At 38.7% G+C, this 26,434-nt stretch overlaps 1 protein-coding gene across 10 annotated transcripts in view; it reads left to right on the forward strand.

Annotated features, from left to right (window-relative positions):
- The window catches only part of PPM1B (protein phosphatase, Mg2+/Mn2+ dependent 1B), a 92,594-nt gene that overhangs the window by 43,084 nt on the left and 23,076 nt on the right, over window positions 1-26,434 (forward strand). For 4 of the 10 annotated variants that reach the window (XM_045054158.1, XM_045054159.1, XM_045054160.1 and 1 more), the window contains exons 1-4: window positions 13,147-14,006; window positions 22,747-22,864; window positions 25,301-25,386; window positions 26,133-26,244. In XM_045054158.1, coding sequence (XP_044910093.1) covers window positions 13,161-14,006; window positions 22,747-22,864; window positions 25,301-25,386; window positions 26,133-26,244 — 1,162 coding nt within the window. In that variant the 5' untranslated portion in view covers window positions 13,147-13,160. Of the gene's footprint in view, window positions 1-13,146; window positions 14,007-22,746; window positions 22,865-25,300; window positions 25,387-26,109; window positions 26,245-26,434 lie in introns of those variants that run through there. The other 6 variants (XM_003983935.5, XM_019827129.3, XM_003983936.6 and 3 more) reach the window with 3 other exon arrangements.

Raw genomic sequence — 26,434 nt, forward strand, 5'->3', positions numbered from 1 at the left:
TGGGATTGCTGTGGGGTGAATTTGATCTAGCTTTTTGAGTAACCTCCAATGTCAGTACCTTAGATCTTTTCCTGTAGAGCTAGTGAGATTCTAAAGAGTATAAATAAGCCTCTTTTATTAGAGGGTATACATTTGATTGCCAGCATTTGGGGAACTGAGTGTCTGAAAAAAGCTAGTGTATCAAACAATAAATATGTAAACTTCTACTTAATTTTACATTTTAAGGCTAGTTTCCAGCCCTAATCTCAGCCTGGTGTTCTCCTCTTCAAAAGTTCTGTTTTGCCTTCTTCAGAAATAAACTTCCATCTCTTTCTGGGGCGAGGGGATGCTACTCCTTCATTCGGCTGCGCAGACCCACAGAGGAGAATTCTGGGAAGTGCACCTGCTGCTTCACTAGACTTTCCATCAGTCCTCTTGTTAGTCCCGGTTTCACCCCCACTGCCTGCAGTACTTCCACGCTGCAGTTTAAACTAGGGTCCTTGTTTGCTCACAATTAGCCTAGCATTTATTTATTTATTTTTTTAAATTTTTTTTTTCAACGTTTATTTATTTTTGGGACAGAGAGAGACAGAGCATGAACGGGGGAGGGGCAGAGAGAGAGGGAGACACAGAATCGGAAACAGGCTCCAGGCTCTGAGCCATCAGCCCAGAGCCCGACGTGGGGCTCGAACTCTCGGACCGTGAGATCGTGACCTGGCTGAAGTCGGACGCTTAACGACTGCGCCACCCAGGCGCCCCTAGCCTAGCATTTAACTTAGCATTCCACTAAGTCAGAGTCTTGGTTCTGCTGCTTCCCCGGCTTCACAGCGTGGTTGCTGTTGACTTCACTCTCGCTAACTTTATCTTCACGGATTTAAAAGTCCCTTATAGGGGTGCCTGGGTGGCTCAGTCGGTTAAGCATCCGACTTCTGCTCAGGTCATGATCTTGCGGTCCGTGAGTTCGAGCCCCGCGTCAGGCTCTGTGCTGACAGCTCAGAGCCTGGAGCCCATTTCAGATTCTGTGTCTCCCTCTCTCTCTGACCCTCCCCCGTTCATGCTGTCTCTCCCTGTCTCAAAAATAAATAAACGTTAAAAAATTTTAAAAAAAAAAGTCCCTTATAGTTGAGAGGAATTCAGAGATGTTTTCTACCAAAATGTTATTCCCTTCTGTTTATTTAGTCAGCAGTCATTCTTCAAGGCGGACAGTGCCAGCAATGTGGAGAAGCATTGGCTTTCTTTACATAAAGTGTAAAACTAAACTTCTTAAAGAGATAACCATGCCAAATTACTGACACCGTCCTTAAAAAAAAAAAAAAAAAAAAAGGTAAAATCCAAATTGGGTGAATAATGAAAATATAACAAGATTGGTTCTGCTTAATCGTAAATTTCAGTAAGAAGCCTGCTTTTGGTTTGACTAGAAAGTTGAAATGGAAACTTGGTATCATTTGACATAGATACATTTGGAATGATATAAATGTTACCGTTTAATACAAGGATTGCCATAAAGCAGTATACAGTTAATTGCCTTGTGCGTGACACTACTTCTACGAGTTCAGAAAGGTGGTACTTTCTTTTTTAAATATGCTTTTAAAAAATATTTATTCTTGAGAGAGGGAGACAGACAAGAGTATGGGCGGGGGAGGGGCAGAGAGACAGGCAGACACAATCTGAAACAGGCTCCAGGTTCTGAGCTGTCAACACAAGGCTGGACGCGGGGCTTGAACTCAGGAACCATGAGATCATGACCTGAGCTGAATTCAGCCGCTTAACTGACTGAGCCACCCCCGTGCCCCGATAAATACTTTTGTTTGGAGTAGTCTGTAAAATATCATAGGGGAGAACATGCTTGACTTGAGGTTTTGTTTTTTTCAAGTTGGAGAAGAGGATATATTTGCTATCATTTTGGGAGCCTTGGGCAATAAGCCGAAGTTCTCCAACTTTCATTCAGAAAACGAGAAATCTTGGGGCGCCTGGGTGGCGCAGTCGGTTAAGCGTCCGACTTCAGCCAGGTCACGATCTCGCGGTCCGTGAGTTCGAGCCCCGCGTCGGGCTCTGGGCTGATGGCTCAGAGCCTGGAGCCTGTTTCCGATTCTGTGTCTCCCTCTCTCTCTGCCCCTCCCCCGTTCATGCTCTGTCTCTCTCTGTCCCAAAAATAAAAAAATAAAACGTTGAAAAAAAAAAAAAAAGAAAACGAGAAATCTTTTTAAAATCTTTAGTTTATTTACTTACTGTATTTCACTTTACTTGTATTTATCTGATATTGCAAATGAAATACCGACTTGCTCACTGGTACTGTACTATCCCCTGTTCACTGTATTTTAGTCTCACAGTGTCCTATAATTTTATATTTGTTGTCAGCAGTTGGTAGTTTACTTACTAGTCAGACTCTAACCACACAGAATTTCAGAACAGGAAGAAATGCTTGATATTGTTTTGTACAGCTTCCCCCATCCCTAGGAAAACAGATACTTGGTAGAGCCAAGAATCAAACCCAATGTTTAGCATTTGGTTCCTTGTTTCCCACAGTTAGTTGTCTTAAGATGGTATGTTTACTGAATGTATTTGTTATTTTAGATGCAAGTTAGTATGCTCTTATTATCAGAAGATATTCTTCTAAGCACTACAGATTTCTTGGTTCTTCTGGGACCATTTCGTTTAGTCTCTTCAGATTTAGATTTGTAAAAATGTAGTTTGTTTTCTAGACTTTGTGTGGCATGAAGCTTTCCCAGATTATCTCAATGAAATATGGCCCTTGGTCATAATAATCTGTTCTAATAGATGTTTTTATAATTCATGTGAGAAAATTTCCATGGCCAAGTTTATAGATGATACTGTGAAATGAACTGGTTAATAGTTAAAATGACTTAATGACTATCATGTATGAGTAAACCATTCTTTAAAAACAAAACTGGTCCAAGCAGGTAGGAGTGGCCAGAATTTTCATTCCCAGCTCCTTGCTTAAGCCAATGTCTCTATCACTTTTGGGAGACTATCCCTTATTACTACTGCCCTTTATTATTACTGACTTAAGGGAGGCAGAGAGCATTCAGTTTGAGTTCAAAGCCCTCTCTAGAACATGTGTGTGAGTCTTTCCCCCCTTAATTTGACATAAGATCATTGAGATAAGTAAGAACTTTTAAGCTATATTAAAGATAGAGGAAATCCAAAGGAAAATAAACATCTAGTACAATAACCAAAAATACAATTTAATCGATGCCTTGTCTTCTGGAATGCACAGTTTCATTCAAAGATACAATTCCTGGATTGACTTAATGTGGTGGGCACCATTTTGGCATTCATTACCCTAGATCCCATACCTGGATGCTGTCCTCCTTGGAAATTTTTTCTCTGACAGAATGAGGCTCTTCTAGGACACTGGAGTGACAAGTTCAGGGGTTTTTTGTTTAAGGCCTTTATCTTTTCAGTGTAATACAAAGGCTTGTCTTTGTCCTTCATGAAATCTACTTCACTTATGAGGGAGAATATGGCCCATGGTAAAGGCCACATAACATTTATCACTTATTGGGAATGGAAGTGTTGCTTTGTAAAATCACTTCTCTCAAACTAATTTTTAAAAAAATCTAGCATTTATTCAGTACTTGTTTTTGCAGGGAAATAAACATACTATTTGGGGGAAATAGGAGGTATACACAGAGGGGCCATTGATTATGCAGAGTAGCATGCACTAAATGGATGGGAAAGTAGCATTTACTGTTAATGAAGTTTAGTAGAGGGGCGCCTGGGTGGCTCAGTCGGTTGAGCGTCCGACTTCAGTTCAGGTCACGATCTCGCGGTCCGTGAGTTCGAGCCCCGCGTCGGGCTCTGGGCTGATGGCTCGGAGCCTGGAGCCTGCTTCCGATTCTGTGTCTCCCTCTCTCTCTGCCCCTCCCCCGTTCATGCTCTGTCTCTCTCTGTCTCAAAAATAAAAAAAATTAAAAAATTAAAAAAAGTTAAAAAAAATGAAGTTTAGTAGATAGAGCACCTCAGAGAAAGGATTTCTGGAAGAGGTGAGACCCACATCTGACATTTTTGGAAGAATGTAGCTTTGCATAGGTGGAGGATAATTGAGGGCGTGGGGAGGCACGATTTGAAAATAATTTAGTGCCCAAATTATGGTAGATAAAATAGTCCTGCTTTTGAATTGAGGCTGTAGTTACTCTAGTAACTCTAGTCAGTTACTGCAAACGTTTAGTGCGATATGTGTTTTTTTTCCTTCCCTTTTATAAGTTGTTATTTGAAAAACTGAAGGTATATTCTTTGATGACCTATTATTAAGTGTTTCCTACTGTGCTGTCAGTTTTGTTTATAAATGTGAAATATATTTGGGCTTGATTATAAACTGAGGGCAGCTTTGAAGTAAGTGTGCCCCTCTTTGGATGACGTTCTAGTCCCTAGACATGGTTAAGAGAAAAGAGAGGAAAAAGCCTCTGTCCTATGGATCCATTTGATCTAAGGAGTAGAGATGATTTTGAATGAACTAAAGAAGGGTTTAGAAAAAAAGGAACCTAAGGGGCCCTGGCTGGCTCCGTTAGAAGAACATTTGACTCTTGATCTCGAGGTCAAGAGTTTGAGCTCTGTGTTGGGTGTAGAGATTACTTAAATAGATATTAAAAAAAGAAAAAAGGAACCTGAAATTCAGTTTTGCAACTGTTTTAATTATCTGGTGATGAGTAGTGTGAGTACATTTTGACTATGTGTATTTGCATGTATTTGATCTGTTTGAACGTTGTAGTAATATTTCATTGGGAGTATTTGAACAGCCCTTCAAAGTCTCTTGTCAATGAAATTTGACTTATTATATGTGAAGGTTGTCTACCCCCCTACCCTTCCTCCCTTTTAGAGTGGGTTTGTAAGCAAACTCAAAGGTATCAATTTTTTTTTTTTTATGTGGAGGCTTATTCTATAGAAGAATGTAAACTGTAGAAACTCTCCTAAATTTTAGGACCTCTAGACCTTTCCCCCAGATATGTTCTTCACACCGAAAAGCACAATTATCAGATGGGTTTGCTACCTTCTCAGGCAAGAAGAGGTTCGCATGGTTTTGAGTTCTCAAATCCACGATTCTAAGTAGATAATGGACATTTCAGTGGGAAATAATGTTATTCTTAGGATTTCAGTGCTGCTGCTTTGTGCCTTGAAATGCTCACGTATAGACTCACACATACATACATATAGTACATATAGTGTACATATAGTACACATACATACATACCAGCTATACCAAACTGTGCTCTTGCCCTTCTTTTGGTGTTTGTGCTGGCTAATGCCTTCTCCCACTTCCGTCATTTAGGTCTCACCTTTGGCTTTTTTGGGGGGGATTTTTTTAAACCCCATTTTAATTTAATTTTTAAAATTTAATTTTTTTTTAAATTTTTTACATTTATTTATTTTTGAGAGAGAGAGAGAGAGAGAGAGCGTGAGGAGGAGAGGGGCAGAGAGAGAGGGAGACACAGAATCCGAAGCAGGCTCCAGGCTCTGAGCTGTCAGCACAGAGCCCAACCCGGGGCCCAACCCACGAACCTTGAGATCGTGACCTGAGCTGGAGTTGGAGGCTTAACCGACTGAGCCACCCAGGCGCCCCTATTGTTATTTTTATTGAGCGAGAAATAGAGCGCACATGCCTGTGAGAGCTGGGGAGGGGAAGTGGGGAGAGGGAAAGAGAGAATCTTAAGGTGGCTTCGTGTACAGTGAGGAGTCTGTCACTGGGTTCCACCTTGTGACTGTAAGATCATGACCTGAACCAAAATCAAGAGTTGGATGCTCAACTGACTGAGCCACCTAGGTGCCCCACTTTGGAAAAGTTTTAAATATATAAGGCTGTCTTTGACACCTCCTGTTAGCATATCTCTGTTTATCTCCTTGTACCCTATATCACAGTGTGCCTTCTTGATCTGTGCGCTTGTCTTTATCTTCCACTAGACTATAAGTTCCTCTAGGGAAGGGGACATCTTATTCCTAGTACCTAATACAGTGCCTGGCATGCAGTAGGTACTGAGAAGATACTTGAATGAGGGGCGCCTTTCTGGCTCAATATGTAGAGCATGCAACTGTTGGTCTTGGGGTCATGAATTGGAGTCCCACGTTAGGGGTAGTCCACTTAAAAAAATAGGAGGGGGGAAGAAAATATTTGAATGAGTAACTATTGTACTATTAGGTAATTTTAAATTAATTGAACAAAGTTAAAGTATTCTTTTGACAGATACATTAAAAGTATGTATAATTTATTGCTGTATTTTATGCACTGATTATTAATGAGAAATTGTAGGGTTATCCCAGACTTGAATGCTACATATTATATAAACACATGTGCAATCTTTTAGGTAATTTTAAAAATGTGATTACTTGGAGCACCTTGGTGACTCAGTCTGTAGAGTATGTGAGTCTTGATATCTAGGTTGTGAGTTAGAACCCCACGTTGGGCTTGGAGTTTCCTTTAAAAAAGTAATAAATTAAAATTAAGAAAAATTAAAATGTGATCACTTAAAGTGATTTAAGCAAATAACTTAAATAAAAAAAGACAAGGAGTCCCCAGTTTTCCAGGTCTGAGAACCCCTTTTAGAATATTATTTCTCAGATTCTTATTTCATAGTACAATTACCATACTGGGCTGCTCTGGGTTCACTAATGTATTTTTCTCAAAGAAGGCAGTGGAAAAGGACAAATGTGTTGTTTTTAGGTAATGCTTTCTGTGTAGACATTCTTGTAAAAACTCTGTGGCCCACAGAGTTGTATATATCACTGGTTTCTAAACATAGGTATGTAGAACAAGCCATTAGTATTAATTTTTTAAAACTTACAACTTCTGTTTATTACCTTTCATCTTGAAAAAGGCAAATTGCATTTAATACAGTGATTGACACTGGCTTCCCATGCTGTTAGTATGTCAAATTGGGCTGGTGAGAGATCCTAAGGAAGGGAGGAATTTTCACTTTCTGACCTGTATTTGTCGTCGTGGTATCCCAGTGAAGTTTACATGTATTTATGTTGATTTCCATATGGTCAGGTTTTAATGAAGCTGTCTTCAAAAAGTGAGTAAATGACTATAAAAGACTCCTATCAAAAAATCAGATTGATTGATTATAATAAAGCACACACAGGCATACACATAAAAAATGTTAGAACTCCTAATTCCAGTATGATCTCTCATTATGCGGTAAAAACCATGCTATAATCAGATGTGAAATGCCAACTACAAAAAATTTGAGATTGTCAAAAAAGATTGTTTGAAGAGTAGATCTCTATTGTTGAAACTGTACCTTGCCTGTGTGTGCAGTGTTACTTGACATGTAGCTAGACGATAGCATGAAATCACAAGAAATTAGCAAGACATTTAAAAATTAGGCATTCTGAGTGTCGAAAACCTTTATGAGGGCGCCTGTGTGGCTCAGTGGGTGAGCGTCTGACTCTTGATTTGGGCTCCAGTCATGGTCTCAGGGTCGTGGAATCAAGCCCCAAGTTGGGCTCTGCGCTGAGTGTGGAGCCTGCTTGGGATTCTGTCTCTCCCTTTTCCCCTCTTCCCCACTTGTGTGCACTCGCTCACTGTCTCTAAAATAAAAAACAAACAAAAACTTTGTGATTTTTTTTTCAGAGATGTTTGATAAAGCCATACAACATGCAATAAGAGTACAAAATTTGGGGGCGCCTGGGTGGTTCAGTCACTTAAGCAGCCGACTTCCGCTCAGGTCATGATCTCGTGGTTCTCAAGTTTGAGCCTGACCGCTCAGAGCCTGGAGCCTGCTTCAGATTCTGTGTCACCCTCTCTCTACCCCTCCCCTGCTCACACTCTGTCTCTCTGTCAAAAATTTAAAAACATAAAAAAAAATTTAACAACAACCAAAAACAGAGTACAAAATTTCACCCAATTATAAACGTTTACAAGGCCCTTTGAGGTTTCTTGTTGAACAGTAAACGACAGAAATCCATATCACAGGAGAAACACTTGTTTTATTTGTCTTGGTCAAAATGACTGAAATAACATGGAACATATGGCAAAAAATTAAAATGCATTCCTTTGCCATCAAATGCCTTTGAAACATGCCTAGTATACAGTGCTGATTTGAAGAAACCAGTATCAGAACAATTATATGTTGTGGAAGGTTTGCTTTGCAGTTGATTAAAATATAGGTGTCGTAACATACCTTCTTCCCCTTAGTGTTTGCTGACTTGTGTTTCAGTAATAATGGGGATGAATAACAAAAGCAGAGAGATGCTAGGCAAATGTGTATTTTCAACAGTAAATGTTTTCTTTAATAAAGACCACCTTTTATGGAAGAAAAATTGTAGTCACATAAGGTAAAAATCGTTCACTGCATCATTCCTAGGTAAATTTCCACAGCAAAGAAATTGAACCAGGAGTTTATAAGGAGTGGTTAGTGTGTCATCAGTGTAGTTAATTTGATAGAAACAAGACCTTTAACTTTAAACGATAGTAAGTTATTGACAGTGCTTATAAATGAGAAGTAACCAAGACAGACATTTTATTGCATAGAAGTTTGCCGATTATCTCATAGCAAAGTTCTTTGCTTCTGAAGAACAGTAGAACTTAAAATAGGAGTTGCTAATTCCTCAGCAGTATGCAGATATTAAAAAAAAATTTTTTTTTAATGTTTTATTTATTTTTGAGACAGGAATAGACAGCATGAACAGGGGATGGTCAGAGAGAGGGAGACACAATCTGAAACAGGCTCCAGGCTCTGAGCTGTCAGCACAGAGCCCGATGCAGGGCTCAAACTCACGGACCAAGAGATCATGACCTGAGCCGAAGTCGGCCATATGCAGATATTTTTAGATAAAAGAAACACATACTTTAATGTTCCCATTCAAGATAAAGGTTACTTACCAAGAAGGTATCTATTTTATTTTATTTTTTTTAATTTTTTTAACATTTATTTATCATTGAGAGACACAGAGCATGAGCAGGGGAGGGGCAGAGAGAGGGAGAGACACAGAATCTGAAGCAGGCTCCAGGCTCTGAGCTGTCAGCACAGAGCCCAACGTGGGGCTCGAACTCACAAACTGTGAGATCATGACCTGAGCCAAAGTCGGTCGCTCAACCGACTGAGCCACCCAGGTGCCCCAAGAAGGTATCTATTTTAAAGAAGGTAGTGTTACCAAATAAATAAGCATTTGGGGGATAAATTTAGTTTGGAAATATAATGGTTTGTTTTGTGATTTTTGTTGGAAAAAAAGGTCATGTATAGTAACTGCCAAATTTGCATACTTTAAGTACTTGGGAATTGTGGTATATGTTCTAGGAAAACTCCTACATTGGCATCAAGAGCGTTCACAGCAGAGATGCCTGGGTGGCTCAGTCGGGTAAGCAGCCTGCTCTTAATGAGCTTGCAGTTTCATGAGTTCAAGCCCTGCATCAGTCTCTGTGCTGGCAGTACAGAGCCTGCTTGGGATTCTCTCTTTCCCTCTCTCTCTCTCTCTCTCTCTCTCTCTCTCTCTGCCCTTCCCCCCCACTCATGCTGTCTCTGTCTCTCTCAAAATAAATAAATAAACTTAAAAAAATTTAAAAAAAGATTATTCACAACAGCATTGTTTTATAGTTCTAAAAAATGAGAAGTAACTCAAATATTCATCGATAGTAGAATGGATAATAGCTCTGCATCGGTGTGGATGGATCTCAGAAATCTAGTGGTGGGCCAAACAAATGATAAAAATAGTAGAGCAACACCTACTGTATTTCACATCAATGTATAATGTCAAACATGTAAAACTAAACAATTGCACGTCACATGGTTAAAATACAAGGGATACAATGGTAATACTCAGGATAATAGGAAACTTCAGTGATCTTGGTAATGTGTTATTTCTTAAATTGTATAGTGGGGACATAGGTGTTCATTTTTTTACTCTTTAGCTATATGTGTACATTATATAAACTCATATGTATGATATTTCATGTTTAAAAAACTAAATCACTGAAGGACAACCCCAACTTTAATGTTTATTTATTTTTGAGAGAGAGTGTGAGCGGGGGAGGGACAGAGAGAGAGGAGGACAGAGGATCCGAAGAGGGCTCTGCGCTAACAGCAGAGAGCCTGACTTGGGGCTCGAACTCACGAACTGTGAGATCATGCTCTGAGCAGAGAGTTGGACGCCCAGCTGATGGAGTCACCCAGGTGCCCCAGGGGACAACCTCAACTTTAAAATAGCAATTTGGAATTAAAAAATGACCAGTTTGCAGAAGAATGCAGTTCCTGACAAAGCCAATAGGTGTACTGGTGACCTAAGCTCTGTCAGATACTCATTTCCTGGACTTTGAATCTTGAGGAAGTGACTTTGAGAGGGAGACAGCAGGTAGGAATCATTGGAGTGAGAGCAGCAGCAGCACAGAAGCAAGGCTGTTCTTGGTGTAAATTTCAGTGTTTGGCTCCTTTGTTTGGGACAGGGCTTCTTTGATGATTTTCCAAGTCAGCCTTCCAGGCGCTGTTTGGTTCTTAATGTTCCCTGTAACTTTCTATCGAAGACCCCTTCTTCCTTCCCTCCTTTCTTTATTCCTAAAAACAGATTTGGAAATAGAAATTTCCCAACTATTGTTTTAATCTTCAAAATGAGGAGTTCTTATGAATTTTGAATCTATTTGTTGAAGTGTAAAACAGTAGCACCTTAATTGCAAGAACATCAAGATGATGGAAATGACAGCACTTTTTTTCCCCCCATAATTGATAGATGGGCTTGAAAAGTGGTTTGAGGGGTGCCTGGCTGGCTTAGTAGCTGGAGCCTGCAGCTCTTGATCTTGAGTCATGGGCTTGAGCCCCATATTAGGAACAGAGATGACTTTAAAAAAATTTAAAAGTAGGGGCACCTGGCTGGCTTAGTCAGAAATATGTGCAACTTGATTTCGAGGTTGTGAGTTCAAATCCCATATTGGGTATAGAGATTACTAAAAATAAATAAAAGCCTTAAAATAATTTTAAAAAGTTAAATCTAAAGAAAAAAAGAAAAGTGGTTTGATAAATAGTCAATAATTCAGTTAATTTGCATTTAGGTATGATCTAAGTTGTCTTTCTCAGCTGAAATAGCAATTAAAAACAAGAATCTAGGTGCACCTGGATGGTTTTGTCGGCTTAAGCGTCTGACTCTTGATTTCGGCTCAGGTCATGATCTCATGGTTCATGAGATCAAGTCCTGAGTAGGGCTCACTCTGGCAGCTCAGAGCCTGCTTGGGATTCTCTCCCTCCCTCTCTCTCCTCTCTGTCTGCCCCTCCCCCCCACTCACATGGGCACTCACTTTCTCTTAAACATTTAAAAACAAGAATCTAAGTAAAAATGTACTTAGAAGTAGGCTTTCAGATTGTTGTGTCACAGTTTTAAACCAGTGCATTAAAAAATAAACATTGTATTACATTGCTGTTAATACAGAATATAATTTTGTATACTTGAATGGAAAATAATTTTTATGTTTTTTGAATCTTACCTTTCAGAATTCCTTTTTTAAATATTTATATTTGTAATTTGTTAGTATAGTATTCTATAACTCATGAAAAATTGTAAAATTGTGTAATTTATAAATATTATATATGGTGGTTCATTGGAATTTTAGAAATAGAGATAAAATTTTATTGTAAAGTTAGGTTAATGGGCATAGCTGAAAAAGATATGAAAAAGATTTTCATAGCTGTAAGTTATCTAGGGACGCCTGGGTGGTTCAGTCGGTTAATCATTGACTATTTTGGCTCAGATCATGATCTCACGGCTTGTGAGGTCTATCCCTGAATTGGGCTCTGTGCTGACAAGCTCAGACTGCTTTGGATTCTCTCTCTCTCTCCCTCTCTCTCTCTCTCTCTCTCTCTCTCTCTCTCCCTGTCTCCCCCCCTCCCCCCCCCCCCATAACTAAATACGTAAATAAATAAACTTAGAAAAAAAAGACAGTTGATCTGGACTGGTGTCTTTCAAAATGTGATTCTTCAGTTGCTAGCATGCTCTTTTGAATGTCCCTATCTAAGATGTCCTGAAAAAAAAAATCTTTGGGTGTGTGGATGAGCTACGGAATCTGCATTTTGAGCAAATAACAGCAAACATTTTATGGTTTGACTATTTTTCAAGTACTGTTCTAAGCACACTACATTAACTCATTCTTCACTGCAACCCTGTGAAGTGTAGGTACTCTTGTTATCCCATTTGACAGAGGGGAGGTAGGAGGGGTGCAAGTGACTAATTCAGAGCAGGAATTTGAGGTAGAAGTGACTAAGAAGCTTACGGTCACACAGCTAACGAGTGTTAGGGCCAGGATTGTAGGTAGGAAACTGACAGGGCATCTCCACGCTTACTTGGAGAACCACTACTCTAGTCCAAGTCCTTGGAAATTGGAAAAGCTTTATTCTAAAATAATAGTAAAGTCAGGAGGGAGGGCGATGCACAGTAGTACTTACCTTAGCACTACCTAGTAGTACTGTCTATGAATTTTAAGTCTTTTGTCAGTCAGCACTTAGTGAAAGTTGTCCTAATGCTACTCCATGCTTACAAAACTCGACAACAGTAAGTATGTTCTGTAGCACATCATTAAAGTTGTGTTGTTTTATTGTTTTTGCCAGAATCCCAGGTAAAGGTTTTCTTTTGATACACAGTAAAGCTTTGATAAAATCAGATGTTTGTAGAATGGAGATTTTATGTTTCAATTGAATTTTGAGGTTGTCAGGATCACTGGGGGAAAACATAATACATGCCTTTAGAAGTCTTTCTGAAATACAGTCGCATACTTTAGTACCTTAATCTATTGGAAAAAATGCCACACCAGTCTGAACTTCTATATGAACTCCAGGGTGATCTTAGTTGCATGTTTAAGAAAACTTAGCCAGGGTTTGTTTCTTTGTTTTCCTTTCTCCTGGAACAGTGATTCTCAATGTACTGCACATATAAATCACCGGAGAGGCTTCAAAAAATTACTGATATCTGGGTCCTACCCCTAGAGGTTCTGATTTAATTGGTCTGATGATTCTAATGTGCTACGATTGAGAAACCGCCGTTCTAAAATAAGGATATGTGGGGAAATTTTCTTGGTTTCTTTTTTGTTGTTCCAGTAAATTCAGATAACACTGAAAAATATACGAGATAGGAGTTAGTAGAGAATAGATAGAATAGTGAAGAATAGAATAGAATATAGATCATTGTCTCACAGACTGAAGCATATAACACTTGGCAATTTTTGTTTTCTTTCAGATTCATTATTAAACATGGGTGCATTTTTGGATAAACCCAAAACTGAGAAACATAACGCTCATGGTGCTGGGAATGGTTTACGTTATGGCCTGAGCAGCATGCAAGGATGGAGAGTGGAAATGGAAGATGCACACACAGCTGTTGTAGGTATTCCTCACGGCTTGGACGACTGGTCATTTTTTGCAGTTTATGATGGTCACGCTGGATCTCGAGTAGCAAATTACTGCTCGACACATTTATTAGAACACATCACTAACAATGAAGACTTTAGGGCAGCTGGGAAATCAGGGTCTGCTCTTGAGCCCTCAGTGGAAAATGTCAAGAGTGGCATCAGAACTGGCTTTTTGAAAATTGATGAATACATGCGTAACTTTTCCGACCTCAGAAATGGAATGGACAGAAGTGGTTCAACTGCAGTGGGGGTCCTGATTTCACCCAAGCATATCTACTTTATCAACTGTGGTGATTCACGTGCTGTTCTGTACAGGAATGGACAAGTCTGCTTTTCCACCCAGGATCACAAACCTTGCAATCCAAGGGAGAAGGAGCGAATCCAAAATGCAGGAGGCAGCGTAATGATACAGCGTGTTAATGGTTCATTAGCAGTGTCTCGTGCTTTGGGGGACTATGATTACAAGTGTGTTGATGGCAAGGGCCCAACAGAACAACTTGTTTCTCCAGAGCCCGAGGTTTATGAAATTTTAAGAGCAGAAGAGGATGAATTTATCATCTTGGCTTGTGATGGGATCTGGGATGTTATGAGTAATGAGGAGCTCTGTGAATTTGTTAAATCTAGGCTTGAGGTATCTGATGACCTGGAAAATGTGTGCAATTGGGTAGTGGACACTTGTTTACATAAGGTATGTAAGTCTTTTTGTTATAACTATAAATACCCTATTAATTTTGAAAAGGCACGGTAAGTAAAATTAACCAAACTTAAATTTTTAAAAACTTTTCCCTTAGGGAAAACCTGTATATTTTTAAATTATCTTCTTCATCAGAAATGACTTATTTATTTGTTATTATTTAATTTACTTACTTTTGGCCATCCTCGTTTATCTCAGCCTTCTAATTTGAAAATTAGGTTTAATAAGTTGGTGGCATTTGTTCTCATTTAAGTACTTTATGGCTTGTTGATGTGGCAAGGGCATCTATACAGAATTGTGCCTTTTGATTTAAATTCTCAGCACTGGCAATAAGCTGTCTTATGCCTGATTTTGAAGCAGTTTGGTGAACCACGTATATAGTATAATTCTGTATTAGATCTACAAAAGATACGCCAGAGACCTAGGCTAAGTCAAGTTTTGTGATTTATATCTGAGCCTCCTGGCAGATGAGATGAAAACTGAAGTAAAAGTACAAATTGTGTATATCTTATTGTCTAATAAAAGCAGCTCTTTCCTAGTGATAAAATCAAAAAGGAATTTACATGTGGCTCCATGTAAGTGATGTATGACATGGTGGAGAATATCTTAGCTTTTGCAGAAGATACCAGAGTTCTTTTCCTATAGATGTTTTTGTTAGCAGTGATTCAAAACCAGAGGCTAACGTAAAACATAATCCTGTGAAGAATTCCTGTGGAACATGAACGTTTAGTTTTATAATGTTCTGTGAATCTTAACTTGATACAGTAATAGGGAAAGAAACTCCAGACTAACTTATTTAGCAATTCCCTTCAATGTTGTTAAAGTATTCAGTAGTTTCCAATGGGTTTTGACAGTGTCTGTATAGCCATCAGGTAAAATTGGAGTTATCTGGCCAGTGCCTAGGATATGCGTGTATTGTATGACTCTGATTGAAAAGATACTAAGGCAAAACTAATCTTTGATTATATGAAAGAAAGGTTTTGACTTATTGTCTAGATTAGAACTGTTCTGTCTCTCCACCATGTAAGTTGCTTTGGAAGGTACAAGCATAGCCAAAAAATTTCCCAGGAGGGATCTCTGAGTCTATGGAAGTACCCAGTTTTTGGTGAAGTGTCTATTTCTTTTCCATAGAACGGGAAAAGGCAACTTCAAATAGACAAAATTTAAGGGCTGCTATTTGTAGTTGGCAGCTTTTTTCTGAAAGGGTTTTTAATGGTGGTTCCTTTAGCTCTTTAGATTTTTTTTTCCTTAAGCGCACTGTATTCTTTTTTTCTTTTCTTTTCTGGTTTTTTTTTTTTTTTTTAACCTGGACAAGTTAAGCACTGAAGGTATCAATGGTTGTCAGTGATTGAATAGTCAGTGGCTCAAAAATGCCTTCTCCTTGGACTCTAAATAGAGAGATTCTGACCTGCAGCTTTTTGAGACAAAAGCAAGCAGGTGTTTTTTGGCCTGACCAGCAGATGAAAACAGAATTTTCCCTGATTATCAAACTAGTATTTACTTGGCTATTGAAAAAAATTCCAGATAATCCAGAACATATAAACACTCAAAAATTTTGCCTCTCACCTAACTTGGCTACATTCATTGTTGTGGTATGTATCTTTCTAGTCTTTTTTTTTTGCCTGCCTGTGAATGTGTGTATTTTTATTAAAATGAGATCATTATACTTGTTATTCTACAATATGCTTTTTCATTCAACAATATGCTGTAGAGAGATCGCCATGTCTGTAGGTGTCAGTCTAAATCATTTGTCATGGTTGCATAGCATTTTGTTGAAAGAATGGCATGTAGTTTTGAAGGGAATAGACAAAATCTTAGTAGGTCTGTAATTTGGAGTAAAGAAGAAGTTTGTGTTGTGGATAAACTGCACTCTCCCTTCTGTAGAAAGGATGCTAGTTTTCAGGAATTTTGACTCGACCCTTCAGAATGGAGTTGAAAGGATTCTGGTAGCATATCGTCATATCTTCGCTTGATAGCTTTTATCAGTTTAAAGTGATTAAATATTCCCGTTGATGGCATTAAACATTGTGAATTCCTAGAATCTCAGAAATGATAAATTACTATAGTAATGGGGCAAAAGGTTGGAACACATGATTCATTCAGTTTTAGTGGAAGTTGACCATCATAGTTCCTTTGAATGAAGCTGCATTCAAATTGAAATCAGTTTTGAGAAGCTTAATTAACTTTTATGTTGAAAGATTACAGACTTATGAATGTTTTGAACCTTGCATGTTACTTAATGGAATTAAATATTAAACATCTTATCCATTTCTGTTTTTCTAACTCCATAATTTTGTCATTTCACTCATTTGTATTGTAAAACTAAGGGTTAGCAATATTATAAAAACATGGACGCCTGATCTCATGACCTGATCTCATGGTTTGTGAGTTCAAGCCCCACATGGCGCTCTCTGCTGTCAATACAGAGCCTGCTTCGGATCCTCTGCTCCTGCCATCCTCACATCAACAATAAGTAAACATTAGGGGCACCTGAGTGGCTCAGTTGGGTAAGCGTCCGACTTCTGCTCAGGTCATGGTCTCACGGTTTTGTGAGTTCGAGCCCCGCATCTGGCTCTGTGCTGACAGCTCAGAGCCTGGAGCCCACTTCAGATTCTGTGTCTCCCTCTCTCTCTGCCCCTCATACTCTCTCTCTGTCTCTCTCAAAAATAAATACAACATAAAAAAAATAAACATTAAAAAAATTAAAATAATGTGAGTAGGGGCGCCCGGGTGGCTCAGTCGGGTAAGCCTTTGACTTCGGCTCAGGTCATGATCTCGTGGTTTGTGGGTTTGAGCTCTGCATCATGCTCTGTGCTGACAGCTCGGAGCCTGGAGCCTGCTTGGGATTCTGTGTCTCCCTTTCTCTCTGCCCCTCCCTTGCTCATACTCTGTCTCTCAAAAATAAACATTAAAAATTTTAAAACAATATATGATTAAAATAGAATATGATTACTTTGAACTTAGTCTGAAAGATTGAATACAAAATTTTAGATTCCGTGGAAAGCACTTTAGCCTTGTGCTTGGCACTTAGTGATTGCTCAGTAAGTGAGAGCTACTTCAAGAGGAGAAAGCGAGAATAGACACAGTTTTTAAGTATTGAAGTTTTCGTGATAATAGATTTAAATGATGTGTTAATATTTTCTAACACTTGTCATGCCATAATAGTTTACAAGCACTTTTATATGTTAACTCATGAAATCTTGGGAGATTGTGATAATCATCGTAATCACAATAGCATCAGTAAATTACTGCTTTTTATGAGCAAACGCTATTCTAAGCACTTCACAGGTATTTTAACGCATTTAATTTTCACAACCATGAAAGGTAGTTAGCATTATTATTGCTAATGATAATCTTTTTTTCAGGATTGCCACTTAGCAATATGAAGCTGTAAGTGTTGGATGACTCTGGTCAGGCATTACTCTCTTTAAGATATTTAACTGTAGGAGAGAATAGTCCCTAAGAAAGCACCCTTCCCATTTTATTGCCAGTGCTGGCATCCATGGTATTTATGTTAATTTCAGGTTGCATAGAAAACATAGCGGCTGTTTGCATAGCCTTTCATAACTTATAAGTAACCCTTATTTATCCTCCTAGTAACCTTCTGAGGTGAACAAAATAAAAATCTATTTCCAATTTGCAATTAAGGAAATGGAGGTTTGACATTAAAAGATAGCTGTAAGTCCTGTTTTGGTGAGTGTTGAAGCCAACAGTAGAATTCACGTTTCCGGACTCAAGTTTGGTGTGTTTATTGCCAATATTTCTCAGAGGGTTTCATGAAAAATTTTTCCTGAAGGATAACACTAAGTACAAGATGAATAACATTTGCAAACAAATACGAAGATGTTTTAAGTAAAGTTACTCATCTTGATGTCCTTTTAAAAAATCTCATCCCCCTTAAGCAACCATATATATTCTTCCAAATAATTCTGTGTTTATTATACAAACATACAGGAGTATAAAAATAGGCGGAGGGGTTGGTTTGTTTTTTACTGTTTAAGAAATGGATCATATTATGCATGTTACTTTGCCACCTGCTTCATTTTTCTTAAATTGTAAAACTCAGTGTTCCTTTAAATTGTTCTTTTATTTTTCTTTTAAAATACTATTTGAAAAAAAAATACTATTTGATATTCCTAAATTCAGTTTATATGCTACTTATCAGAAGCTCATTTATTTTATTTTGCTTTTTTTTTTTAAGTTTTATTTTTATTTATTTTTGAGAGAGAGAGAGCATGCACAGGAGGGGCAGAGAGAGAATCCTCAACAGGCTCCACACTGTTCGCATGGAGCCTGATGTGGGGCTGGAACTCATACACTGTAAGATCATGACCTGAGCAGAAATCAAGAGCTGGATGCTTAACCAACAGAACCACCCAAGCTTATTTATTTTAAAACATGAGATAGTACTTGATAGTTGGATAAAATTGAGATAAGTTAATGACTTATTTTCCAAAGGCAGCATCATTCCAGATTAGTAGTCCAATACGGAAAATGCACTTGTGTATCCCCCAAAATAACTGTTCAGCTCTAAACTCAGGAGTTTTTCCATTATAGTTTTCAGAAAATATAATTCTAAATAATGCAAAGGTAGACCTGGATCGTGTTAGAATGGAGTGTGGTTGTGTATTTTGGGGCGTGGAAGGGAAGGACTGAATGTAAAAGTATAGTCTGTAGTGTAGTGATTCCCAAACTTTCTTGGTCCCATGTTGCCGGAGTGTCTTAGTAATTTTTTCACAGTGCTACTTAGCCATAGTAATATTTAACAGATACAAGTGTTTATGTAGTGAGATGCAAACTTAATGAGTATATATGTCTTAACAAAATAATACACATACATTGAAAAAATACTTTATTTCATTCTTTAAGAAACTACAGTTACATATTAATGAGATATGTGTACCTGTTGGTCACTGCACAACTTCTCAAACATTATAATTATTGGGCACGGCCATCTTCATTGCCTGTATCACATTGATTTTTCTTTTTTAATGGGGCTTGATTTTTTTTTTTTTAAAACGTTTTTGATTTATTTTTGGGACAGAGAGAGACAGAGCATGAACGGGGGAGGGGCAGAGAGAGAGGGAGACACAGAATCGGAAACAGGCTCCAGGCTCTGAGCCATCAGCCTAGAGCCCAACGCGGTGCTCGAACTCACAGACCGCGAGATCGTGACCTGGCTGAAGTCGGACGCTTAACCGACTGCGCCACCTAGGCGCCCCAATGGGGCTTGCTTTTTATCACACCAACTCTTAAAACCCCGGCTTTGAAAAGATAGGATGTCATTGAGAGGAATATCGCATTATCTAATGTTAAAACTGTGAATTACTTCACGGTAGATTGTGGGGTGTCCACAGATGTGGAGTATCACTGTATTTCCCCTTATTTTTAATATCTCTGTGAGTACATCACAGCACCCTGGGGCTTCTTGGTGCACCATTTGAGAACCATGGGTTTAGTATTAGAACATAGGCTTTGGAGCCAGACAGCTGGGTTTTAAGTTATACCGCACCACATAGAATGAATTCGGGTGAAGTTGCAGTTTCTACATCTTATAAGATAGCGGTGAATGATAATATCTTTGTGGAGTTGTTGAGGGTAAAGCTCTTGGTAAGTGCCTGAATAGTTCTCTGGTTTATAGACCTCAATAAATTTTAATTCTGTAGATGATGGTTGTGAAACAGGGAGGTGAAGGAAATACAGGTTCAGGGAATAAGGTAATGGTGGAAGGGAGTGTTCTTGAAGTAATCATAGTAAGTAATCTCATGGATAGGTGAAAATTTGGTCTATTTTTGAAGTTTGACTGGTGTTTGAACATGTAAGTAAGATAAGCACAGTACCAGGCTGAAGAAAATGATTAAAAAAATGAGGAATATTGATGGTTTACTTATCAGATACTCATTTACTAACCTTGGCAATGGTATTCTGTTCACAACTTACTTTCATATGCCATGTTAACACTTGATCCAGGACACTTCTTTATAACCGGGCAGCATTCAGCTTAAAAATTAACCACATCAGATTATTTTCTGTTTCTATTTAAATGCCCTTACATATGGCAGGGACGCTGGCTGCTTTGACCTAGAACTATCCGTTAGTGGTCTAATTCCTTAGAGTGGTACTGCTGTGCTGTTGTCAAAAAATAAAAAGAAGAGGCACTGAAATGATCAGTTTTAAATATCTGGCTAATTGCTTCAGTTCACCAAGCTGGATTTGTTTTGTTTTTTATCATGTTTCATTTCTGAGCTTAATGAAAAATTTATACTGATTATGTAAGGATAGTTTATCTCTAGAAAACTGAGGAGGCATAAAGGGAAAAACATCTTTTTAAGTTGCTGTATAAAAATTACTGAAACGCACTCATACGTTGTACTTAGGGGAAAGTCATCTTTATGTAGAAATAGAAGAAGCATCCTTGAAGTCACACATGCTTAGGTGTAAATGTAAATTATTTCCTTTATTTTTTGATATTTGAACTTCCTTAAACTATCTTTCAGTTAATTTTCCAATTGGTAGGATTTAATTTTTTTAAAAAATTTTTTTTTCAACGTTTTTTATTTATTTTTGGGATAGAGAGAGACAGAGCATGAACGGGGGAGGGGCAGAGAGAGAGAGGGAGACACAGAATCGGAAACAGGCTCCAGGCTCCGAGTCATCAGCCCAGAGCCTGACGCGGGGCTCGAACTCACGGACCGCGAGATCGTGAGCTGGCTGAAGTCGGACGCTCAACCGACTGCGCCACCCAGGCACCCCAGGATTTAATTTTTATAACATAAAAACCTAATGGAAATTGTGTGTGTGTGTGTGTGTGTGTGTGTCTTGAATGTCTATGGTATAAAGCTTTTCCTGACCTGAACTTACATGATAAATCCTGTAGAATGTGTTGACTCTTTTTTTGGGTGGGAGAGGGGAGCTATTTGGAACCATGGTGTGTTTATGTGTGGATATGTATATATATTCATACAGCCATTGTAGTATTTCTAATATTAAGTCATTGTGAAAGTCTTGGTGGGTTTCATTAAAGAACAAAATTAGTTTGGACCAATCCTGATTTTTTGGAAATCTTGATTTTTTTTTTTTTCCCTCCCAAATACAGAGAATCTGGTTATATACTCATGATGTTTCTTCCTACTAAAGCATGCAAGTCTGTGAAAAGTTTTTTTTTTTTGAAGCCTTCTTAAGGCCTGGCCTCCATTGCCTTCACATTTTGCAAGATCTTTCTGTCTTTTTGGCTGTGTCATGTGGGTTCCAAAAAAGTGACAAGTCTGAACAGTGCCTGCCTAGATTCTGGCCATACTGAATGAAAAGACTAGAATGGATGTGGCCTAGGCTTTTTTCACTTGAGTTGGCAAAGGGCACCATCGGACAAAATAGCCTACCACCTACATTGATTTAGTTTGTTTAGAATCATAAATAGAAACCATAAGGGGGGGGGGATGTGTTGAAAAGTCACTATTTCAAGAAGTTTTATTCTTTTTTTTTTCTTTATTTTTTAAAAATGTTTATTTTTGGTAGAGGAAGGGAGAGAGCGTGAGCAGGGTAGGGGCAGAGAGAGAGAGAGGGAGACACAGAATCCAAAACAGGCTCTAGGCTCTGAACTGTCAGCACCGAGTCTGATGCAGGGCTGGAACTCGTGAACCGCAAGATTATGACCTGAGCTGAAGTCGAACGCTTAACCTACTGAGCCACCCAGGTACCGCCCCGCCCCCCTTTTTTTTAAGAGAGGAAGAGAGAGCACGTGAGCTGGGGAGAGAGAGAAGCTTAAGCAGGCTCCACACTCAGCGTGGAGCCACATATGGGGCTCGATCCCACGACCCTGGGATCGTGACCTGAGCCAAAATCAAGAGTTGCATGCTTAACCGAGTGAGCCATCCAGGTGACCCAAGCACTGTTTTATCCTGTTCTAAGAAACTCAGTTAAAGTAATATATCTATAGGAAAAGTAATGAGAAAGTTTTAAATTCATTTTTCATAATCTTACGGTAATAGTCTACTTTTTAAATATAGATCATTTGTACGTGATAGTGTGATTAACAAGGCAGCAGTAAAATTTGTCCTTAAGTTAGCAGTTTTAGCTCCCCTCTGCAGACTCTGACCCTGTTTGTGATTCTGTTTAACAATATGATGGCTTTTCTTCAAAAGTTCTTATATCTGACTGTATAGTATCTCAGCCATCCAGTTACATTCCATTGTTTGCTATCCTCGGAATGGTTTATAATCTGTTTTCTTCTCTGCTTAATTGTTCAGTATAGTCTCTTGAGTATCCTAATGATGAGTAATTTTCAGCTGTGTCAAATTCAGTGGCGTTTTGCTAGCATTGCTCTAATGCAGGTTAATTAGGTGAAAATTACACACTTGTTTGGGAAGATGTGTTTTGGGCTTGAGCCACTTTGGGAATATGTAGTCTTGAGTGGGAAACAGAGTTTAGAAGATGTAATGCATATAAAGATGCATTTCCTCATTTCCTCATTTGTGGAGTGTTGGTGGGTAAGAATAGGTACACAGAATTAAAAGTCATAAAATAATTACAGATCTACCCCTATCTAGAAATCTTGTTTCTTCAGGGAATGCTTCAAATAGTTCTTTGGAATGGAAATGAATGTGTTGAATGTGTGCATTCTGGTGATTTAAATAAACTATAATTGCTTAATGTAATTAACTCTTTTGAATTAAATAATAGGAAGTTGCTGGACTGTAGAAATATAATTCTTTCTTTTTCTTTCTTGAATATACAGGGAAGTCGAGATAACATGAGTATTGTACTAGTTTGCTTTTCAAATGCTCCCAAGGTCTCAGATGAAGCAGTGAGAAAAGATTCAGAGCTGGATAAGCACTTGGAATCACGGGTTGAAGGTAAGTAAGAAAGGTGCTTTTTTTTTTTTTTAAAGAAGGAAAGGAAAAGTATTCTTCCTTGTTTATCAAGTAGTTTTTTTTTTTAATTGGGAAAAAATGACTAAGTATTTCTAAACAAGGCCTTAAAAAACAGGCATCTGTCTGCCTGAGATTTACTGTCACACCTTGGACCAGTGAGTGGGAATTGATTGACAGGGAGAAGAGCTAGGACTATGATACCCCCAAGGAGAAAAATTCGAAAATACTGTTAAACCTTGCTATTTTATTGTCCCTTTCCTTTGTTACAATTTTAGTGGAGGAATCCAGTGAAATTTGCCTCCAGGGTTATCATGAACATCAAGTGCTATAATTCCACTAATACTAATTCCCTCCTACCAAGTTAATCATAGGAATTCATTACTGTATGTTTTTATCTTCCCGATTAGAGTTAGCATTGGTGTTGTGAAAGATCATTGATTTTACAGTTGACCCTTGATCAGCGTGGGGGTTGGGGGTACAAACACACCACCATCCCCACCTCTTCCCCCAACACTCCCCATAAGTTAAAAATGCACACATAAGTTTTTACTCCCCTGAAACTTAATTGACTGGAAACCCCACTGATGACATAGATAGTCTATTAACACGTATTCAAAGTAAGCTAGAGGAAAGAAAGTGTTGTTAAGAAAATCATAAGGAGAAAATACACTTACAGTAGTGTACTGTATTGGAAAACAATCTATACATGAATGGACCCATGCAGTTCAAACCTGAGTCATTCAAGGGTCAACTGTACTTATTTTTTTAATCTTTTATTTTGCAGTAATTTTAAATTTATAGAAGAGTTGAAAAAAAATCAGGAGAGCTCCCATGTACATGTAGTACCTTTTACTTAGATTCCCCATCTCGTTTACATTATAATTCATTTGACTTCTCTCTATATATACTTTCTGTAACATACCCAGTCTTCTCTCTCTGTCTCTGTCTCTGTCTCTGTCTCTGTCTCTCATGGCAATGTCTGGAGACCTTTTTGATGTCAAACTGAGAGGGTGTCGCCAACCTCTAGTATGGAGTAGAGGCCGGGGATGTTGCTTAACGTTTTGCAGTACACAGACAGCCTCTACAACAAAAATTTGTCTAGTCCAGGGCTCCTGGATGGCTCAGTTGCTTAAGCATCCAGCTTCGTCTCAGGTCATGATCTCACAGTTTGTGAGTTTGAGCCCCTTGTGGGGCATGGTGCCGACAGCTTGGAGCCTGCAGCCTGCTTCGGATTCTGTGTGTGTGTCTCTCTCTGCCCCTCCTCCACTTGTGCTTCTCTCTCTCTCTCTCTCTCTCTCTCTCTCTCTTTCTCAAAAATAAACATTAAAAATTTTTTTTGTCTGGTCCAATATGTCAGTAGTGCTAAGGCTGAGAAATCCTGTGCTATAGAGATGCAAGTATAAGGCAGGAGAATTACAGTCCTGCCTCCAAGAAGCTTGCAGTCTTATGACACATTAACTACTGCAGTGGAAGTGTGCAGCGGTGCACCTGCTCCAGGCTTGGGTCAGAGACGCATTTGAGAAAGTGACATAAGAAGTTGAAACCTGAAGAATGAGTGTGAGTGAACTATGCAAAATAGGTTGGTCGGACTGGCAGAAAGAGCATAGAAGTACATGTGAAGATCTAGAAGCAGGAGAAAGCTGCTCTGAATGGAGCCTGTGGGGATAGAGAGGTCAAGGGCAGAGTCGAATGGGAGTGGTGAAAGTTAAGGTCATGGTGCGGGCCTGGTGAGGCATGGTGACCGCCGAGGATACTGCTTTTTTGTTAACTTCAAGTCAGTTGGCACTGTCTGATTTTTGAGGAGTTTATATCATTCTTTTTAAATTTTTTTAATGTTTATTTATTTTTGAGAGAGAAAGAGACAGGGTGTGAGTGGGGGAGGGGCAGAGAGAGAGGGAGACACAGAAACTGAAGCAGGCTCCAGGCTCTGAGCTGTCAGCACAGAGTCCAGTGCGGGGCTCGAACCCGTGAACCGTGAGATCATGACCCGAGCCCAAGTTGGACGCCCAACCAACCGAGCCACCCAGGAGACTCAAGGAGTTTATATATATATTTTTTTCAACGTTTATTTATTTTTGGGACAGAGAGAGACAGAGCATGAACGGGGGAGGGGCAGAGAGAGAGGGAGACACAGAATCGGAAACAGGCTCCAGGCTCTGAGCCATCAGCCCAGAGCCCGACGCGGGGCTCGAACTCATGGACCGCGAGATTGTGACCTGGCTGAAGTCGGATGCTTAACCGACTGCGCCACCCAGGCGCCCCCAAGGAGTTTATATCTTAATACTGGCCAAATAATCATGTACTAAATACCTGTTTTCCATAAATTTTAAATGTAAACGGAACATGTAAATGTTTTACTTTGTTCTAAGTTTCAGCAAGTTCTGTGACTCATTTTCCTTTTTTTAAATTGTTGTGGAGCATTACTACTTAGGTATCAAAAACCTTATAAAACGACATGGATGGACCTAGAAAGTATTATGCTAAATGAAATAAGACCGAGAAAGGTAAATACCTTATGATTTCATTTCTATGTGGAATCTAGAAAACAAAACAGAAAGACTCCTGGATATGAGGAGCACACTGGTGGTTGCCAGAGGAAGGATAGGCGAACTAGGTGAAGGGGATTAAGAACTACAGACTTCCAGTTATCAAGTCACAGGCCTGAAAAGTACAGCATAGGGAATACAGTCAGTAATATTGCACTGGCGTCGTATGGAGACTACGCTTACCGTGGCGAGCATTTAGTAATGTATATAATTGTCGGATCACTGTGTACACCTGAAACGAATATAATACATCAGCTATTCTTTGATTAAAAATGAACAATCTTATAAAGTGATTTCTATTTTTTCTCCTTTTCCTTACAATCCTTATCCATCGCTTTTTTTTTTTGATAATTATAGTCTTAATAACTTTTGTATTTTTATATAAAATCAGATCAGATGTATATGCTTTTCCACATAGCTGTACTAACAGGGATCATTTTTAGTGATTATAAACCATTTCACTCGGCTTATACCAAAAATTTCTCCACTATTGCTGTATCATAGAACGTTTCCTTTGTTTCAGTTTTTGCTTTTATGTATGCACCTGACTTTTTATATTACTTTTTTTGTTCCTCATGTGATAGTAAGATAATGTTTGCTTTTTTTACATTTGAAAATTGATACTACCAAATAGTACCCCTTGTTTCACTCTGTGAATCCGGACTTACCACATTAATTTAGGAACTCTTTTTAAAAACTTGCAGAAATTATGGAGAAGTCTGGTGAGGAAGGAATGCCTGATCTTGCCCATGTCATGCGCATCTTGTCTGCAGAAAATATCCCAAATTTGCCTCCTGGGGGAGGTCTCGCTGGCAAGTAAGTAGAACAAAAAGAACTAATTTTGAGTTCATTTATAATTAGTAATTAATTTTGGGTAAGAAGTGTATCAGTTATCTAAAAATGAAATGAGTTGACGGTTCTTTTACTAGAGAAGAACTTTAAAATTTCATCCAAAAGAGATTTTTTTTTTAAGGGAATTATTTATCATGTGCTTTGAAGGTGAAGG

This window comes from Felis catus, chromosome A3 (assembly GCF_018350175.1).
Source record: "Felis catus isolate Fca126 chromosome A3, F.catus_Fca126_mat1.0, whole genome shotgun sequence".
NCBI classification, from domain to species: domain Eukaryota; kingdom Metazoa; phylum Chordata; class Mammalia; order Carnivora; family Felidae; genus Felis; species Felis catus.